Raw genomic sequence first — 6,455 nt, forward strand, 5'->3', positions numbered from 1 at the left:
GAGGAACTTTTTTCATTTTTTGTCACGGATAAAGTGGGCGGGGTTTAGCTGTCTATCAACGGCTTTTGCGAATGGCTGTTTCGCATTATGGATTAACATGACGTCAAAATAATTTTAATAGCAGATTACACAAGGTAAATGCATATATCCGCCTCTTTAAATGGTTTTATTGTATAAAAGAAAATGATGTAAATATAAGGATACACCTTTTATTTTGTTTAGTTTATGAGATCATAAATCCAATGGAGCACGAGGTAAATTGTTCGTAAACGCGAATTTACCTCGTGCTCCATCGGATTTATTATCTCATAAACAAAACATTAAATCCTTAATTGTCTTTTAAAGAGTAGTGATCTGTATGTGCCAATATCGGTTCACAAGAACATCTCACATCTGTGACCTTCAAAGTAGGTTAAAATCAAATTTAAATGTTAAGGAATCTTACACTACAGGCTAAACAGCATTACCCGACATCTAATGGACCTTTGTCAGAAGAATTCAACTTATTTACCGATGGTACTTTAAACTTGTTCGAGGTCATTTATTTAAACAAACAAACGTGTGATATGCTTTATCGTACTACTCTAAGCCTAAAGACATTTCAAAAAGTTATTTCAGCGTGTGTTTTTCCTAACATATGTTACCCTTGTGAGCAAGAAAGTAGGNGTCATGTATTCGAGCGAAGGTTATATCCCTTTATCCCAACAGGTCATTCCAAATGGAATGGCTTTAAACATTAAAATATATTTGTCCCTGTGACCTTGAAAGCAGACCAAGGTGATTCATCTAAACACACTTTATAGCAATTTTCTTTAAAATACTATTGACCAAACATCATGACAGAATGCAATTTTGTTAACATAAAGGAGCAATTTAAAGATTTTAACAAATTTGTCCCCATCCTTGAATATACTAGTCAAAATCATTTTCTGTTTGCTAACTTTGTTGTACCCTTTCCCCCTTTCATCTCTCTCTCGATCTCTCTTCTACTACCGGCCAAAAAGCATGGCTCTCTACATCGTTTGAACAAACAAACAAGTATTCTCTTAATAAGGTTTGTCCACCATGAGGAATTGATAGATACCAAGAATTCGATATTATTTCATGTATGTAAATTGATTTGTAAACTGTCGTATACTCAGCAAAAGAGAAAGGTTCGCACTTTCTCATGTGAACTACCTTTATATCAGTGAAAATACACGTAAAACGACGTTTTTGTAGTATAGGAATACCTACGAAGTGATACTTTATTGATCCAAAGCATTCAACCGTGAAAGTCTATAGTGCCTTAAGAGCTCCAAATGCGTTTTTAGGAAATCAATCGTGAATTACATCAGTGATTTGTCGAAACCATTTAACGTAGAAGTAACTCAATTGTCATCCTGTGGCGACTGAAAATTTAAATATCATCACCAATACGCATTTTTGTTTTACCGCAGCTATCCAAAGTTTAGTGGAAAAGGGTTGTTGACTTGTTCAATGCGGGAATGGCTCAACGACAGGTCAAGTAGACGATTTGCTGGCAGTACCAAGACAATAAACCTTTCATTGAGTCGAGTGAACCAAACTGGGTGGGCAACCGATTGTCCACGATACGGCTGACCCCGAGTAACGACCGATCAGGTAGACCGCGGGATACGGCTGACCCCGTGTAACGACCGATCGGGTAGACCGCGGGATACGGCTGACCCCGTGTAACTACCGATCGGGTAGACCGCGGGATACGGCTGACCCCGTGTAACGACCGATCGGGTAGACCGCGGGATACGGCTGACCCCGTGTAACGACCGATCGGGTAGACCGCGGGATACGGCTGACCCCGTGTAACGACCGATCGGGTAGACCGCGGGATACGGCTGACCCCGTGTAACGACCGATCGGGTAGACCGCGGGATACGGCTGACCCCGTGTAACGACCGATCGGGTAGACCGCGGGATACGGCTGACCCCGTGTAACGACCGATCGGGTAGACCGCGGGATACGGCTGACCCCGTGTAACGACCGATCGGGTAGACCGCGGGATACGGCTGACCCCGTGTAACGACCGATCGGGTAGACCGCGGGATACGGCTGACCCCGTGTAACGACCGATCGGGTAGACCGCGGGATACGGCTGACCCCGTGTAACGACCGATCGGGTAGACCGCGGGATACGGCTGACCCCGTGTAACGACCGATCGGGTAGACCGCGGGATACGGCTGACCCCGTGTAACGACCGATCAGGTAGACCGCGGGATACGGCTGACCCCGTGTAACGACCGATCGGGTAGACCGCGGGATACGGCTGACCCCGTGTAACGACCGATCGGGTAGACCGCGGGATACGGCTGACCCCGTGTAACGACCGATCAGGTAGACCGCGGGATACGGCTGACCCCGTGTAACGACCGATCAGGTAGACCGCGGGATACACGTAATCGTATTGTTCCTCGAGGACATTTCTTAGTCGTCCTGTCTCTATCCGTACTATCTATACTATCCATACTATCCGAACTATCCGAAACCGTATGAAAGTAGCCCAATTAAAAGCGATGAGCCCTAACACCGAGCCAATCTTGACACAATGTCACAAAACAACCAGTCTAATTGGACCCGCTCACACAGTCCGTAGGCGTAACGCCAAAAGATCAATGTGTATTACGGCCTAAATGCTCGGTGAAGTGTTGCGTCGTTTAATGGAGCCGTTTTGATTGAGGTTGTGTGATGATCTAGGGTGTTATTTTCGTGCCAATCGTACCAGACTGCTTGCAATTTGAATTGGGTACATTATCGAGACGGGATTTTGAGTTGTATTTCCATTTTTATAAATACGTCAGCTGCCTCAATGCATACCAGTCGAGTCAGCAGAACACTTTTGCAGAAAAACAATGCTCAGATGTTGGTCAACAGACATGTCACTGATAGAAACGTCAAAACCAGCCGTCTTACTGGCAGGAACTGGCCCAAGCGTTGACCGATTAAGAGATACCGTACAAGTTCAATGCGACGACGCTGCAACGCACAAACGGTGGTCAAATGCGGTGCTTAACGTGTGACTTAGGAAACTCCGACTTACCCCGCGTAAAAGTGTAATAATATCATTTCAGCGAGGCTTTGATTGATGATAAATAAGTACTATAATCCAACTCTTAAGTGAATAAATCGATACCATTCTGAATACAACTGCAACAAAATCTATACATTTATCTTAGCTGAAAGAAGTGATGACCCTTCCTCTCTTGCTGAGTATCTGTACTTTTTTTTATCTCACAACTCCTTTGTATGACTTTTCTGTAAGCAGTATGTATGACTTTTGTACATGTAAGATGTAAAATAGTCTGTTTGTGGTGGGTTTTTTTTTACTGGGGACGGTTCATGACATTGTTTCTATTTCTATCATGTTTATGGGTAAGATATATACATATTAATCAATTATGTCATTTTTATTTTCCTATAAATCCTACATACCAACCTATTTAATGCTGCATCTGTAAAACATTATGAACATATGATTTTTACACAAACACTATATAACATGTATCTTTTGCTAATGGACATCGTGCCGTACATTCGTTAATGTTTTTTTAAGATCAGTCAAAAATGTCACGAATTTGACCTAATTACAACCGTGTACGTTTCATGTAATGGTTGAGCACACGAATTGTCGACCACAAATGTTTTTTTCAAGCACACGGATGCTAGTTTGACAATGTGACTGTTCACGAGTCGGCACCTTACATCGTTTCCCCGTCCGTACATAAGGTAAGGCCCTGAAACATAAGAATGCAAAGGTCCATGACAATGGGACTACTGACAAATACATACTGATGACACACTAGTATTAGTTTGAGTAAATTACATATTTATTTCTTAAAGCGAATTACAATGTATCTTGGAGCTGGACTTTGTCAACAGACATATCATTCTACTCCCGATTAGCAGGACGATACACTGTTTAGATGTGTGCAATGTTAGCATGCACTTTACACGTCACAATTAAACCTTACAAGATTGACAAGATGGAAATGTTATGGCATTCCTTAAAGGCAATTTACTTTTTTGATTTATGAGCCTGCACACAAGGTCGTATTCCCCCACGAGACAGCGTTATATTTATAGTCAAAAGTACACTGTTTATCTCACATCTAACGATGTTCCTATAATTTACTTTCTCTGTACATTCATGTGTTGTCTGTCAAAATCAGAATTTTACAGTCGACATGGAATGCATTTTTAATTGATGTTTGCTGTTTTGAACGTTATGACACGGGGTGACGACACTACACCTTTGACAGGTAAATACTGTTCTTTATTCTTAGTCTTGTGCTGAAGCCCTCGACTCCAAACCTGGAATTTCTTTTGTCAAACATTACTTAATCGTGTTCCGTAGTAGAATCTACTATTAATACAAATGAAGTAGCTATAATATGTTTTTATTTTTAAATGGAGGGAAAAAAATCATAAATCACAAATCCATCATAAAGTTATTGACTTTCCTCTAATTAAACTCGGAAAGGTCCTGCGTTTCATACATTAATATCTTTATAGTGAGCTCTATTTTTCTACTTTTGTCTGTTCCGAACAAATTGACACGGCGCCACCTAATAATCCTAGTAGTCGGTATGACATGATTAGATATGGCGCAAGTAAAACTCGGGGAAGAACGAGGATAGGCATTGAGACATGCTAGAGAAGTGGGAAAGGATAACGTTTTCTAGGAAGCGGAGATATTTCTTATTGTTTGATGAGCTGCGGCACCGACAGGATAAAGGAACCTTTAACATGCTAGATGTGTGGGCCGATTTGTCCTAAATAAGGTGGTGTCGCCTACACCAGTGATCAGTGATGTGTTTCCAAATGCAATTCTTATGTTCTCCGAAGTGACTGTATGCACTTTTATATGACACGCCAACACGACATTAAATGTATATGTTCATGATGAGTGCGATATATGTTTATGGTTAACTGTATATTTTTGGTGAGCTATATGTATGTTTATAGTGAGCTGTATTTTTATGGTGAGATATATGTCTATGGTGAGCTGTATATTTCTGGTGAGCCATATGTTTATAGTGAGCTGTATATTTCTGGTGAGATATATGTTTATGGTGAGCTGTTTGTTTATGGTGAGATTGTATTTATGGTGATATATATGTTTATGGTGAGATATATGTTTATGGTGAGCTGTATATTTCTGGTGAGATATATGTTTATGGTGAGATATATGTTTATGGTGAGATATATGGTTATGGTGAGCTGTATATTTCGGGTGAGATATATGGCTATGGTGAGATATATGTTTATGGTGAGATATATCTCACCATAAACATATATCTCACATAAACATATATCTCACCATAAACATATATATGTTTATGGTGAGATATATGTTTATGGTGAGATTGTATTTATGGTGAGCGATATGTTTATGGTGAGATTGTATTTATGTCGAGCGATATGGCTATGGTGAGCTGTATATTTCTGGTGAGATATATGGCTATGGTGAGATATATGTTTATAGTGAGATTGTATTTATTGTGAGATTTATGTTGATACTGAGCTATATATTTCTGGTGAGCTGTATGATTATGGTGAGATTCTGTTTATGGTGAGCCATATGTTTATGGTGAGCTGTATATTTCTGGTGAGATACATATTTATGGTGAGCCATGTGTTTATGGTGAGATTGTATTTATTGTGAGATTTATGTTGATACTGAGCTGTATATATCTGGTGAGCTGTATGTTTATGGTGAGCTGTATGTTTATGGTGAGCTGTAGGTTTATGGTGAGCTGTATGTTTATGGTGAGCTGTAGGTTTATGGTGAGCTGTATGTTTTTGGTGAGATATATATTTATGGTGAGCTGTATATTTATGGTGAGATTGTATTTATGGTGAGCCATATGTTTATGGTGAGCTGTATATTTCTGGTGAGACATAAGTTTATGGTGAGCTGTATGTTTCTGGTGAGATATATGTTTATGGTGAGCTGCATATTTCTGTTGAGCTGTATGTTTATGGTGAGATATATGTTTATGTGAGATAAATGTTTATGGTGAGATATATGTTTATGTGAGATATATGTTTATGGTGAGATATATGTTTATGTGAGATAAATGTTTCTGGTGAGATATATGTTTATGGTGAGCTGTATGTTTATGGTCAGACATATGTTTATGGTTAACTTTTCATTTCTGGTGCGATATATGTGTATGGTGATCAATATGTTTATGATGATCAATATGTGTATGTGATCAATATGTGTATGGTGATCAATATGTGTATGTGATCAATATGTGTATGGTGATCAATATGTTTATGGTGATCAATATGTGTATGGTGATCAATATTTGTATGTGATCAATATGTGTATGTGATCAATATGTGTATGGTGATCAATATGTGTATGTGATCAATATGTGTATGGTGATCAATATGTGTATGTGATCAATATGTGTATGGTGATCAATATGT

At 39.5% G+C, this 6,455-nt stretch overlaps 1 protein-coding gene across 1 annotated transcript in view; it reads right to left on the bottom strand.

Annotated features, from left to right (window-relative positions):
• Nucleotides 1-1,619: 1,619 nt before the first annotated feature.
• The window catches only part of LOC110451054 (oviduct-specific glycoprotein-like), a 33,641-nt gene continuing 28,805 nt past the window's right edge, over nucleotides 1,620-6,455 (bottom strand). Inside the window, exons 12-13 of the mRNA XM_021498901.1 lie at nucleotides 3,450-3,469; nucleotides 1,620-2,372 (exon numbers count right to left, since the gene is read on the bottom strand). Of these exons, the coding sequence (XP_021354576.1) occupies nucleotides 1,620-2,372; nucleotides 3,450-3,469 (773 nt within the window). The remainder of the gene's footprint in view (nucleotides 2,373-3,449; nucleotides 3,470-6,455) is intronic.

The sequence above is a fragment of the Mizuhopecten yessoensis genome, unplaced genomic scaffold (genome assembly GCF_002113885.1).
Source record: "Mizuhopecten yessoensis strain PY_sf001 unplaced genomic scaffold, ASM211388v2 scaffold5757, whole genome shotgun sequence".
Classification (NCBI taxonomy): Eukaryota; Metazoa; Mollusca; class Bivalvia; order Pectinida; family Pectinidae; genus Mizuhopecten; species Mizuhopecten yessoensis.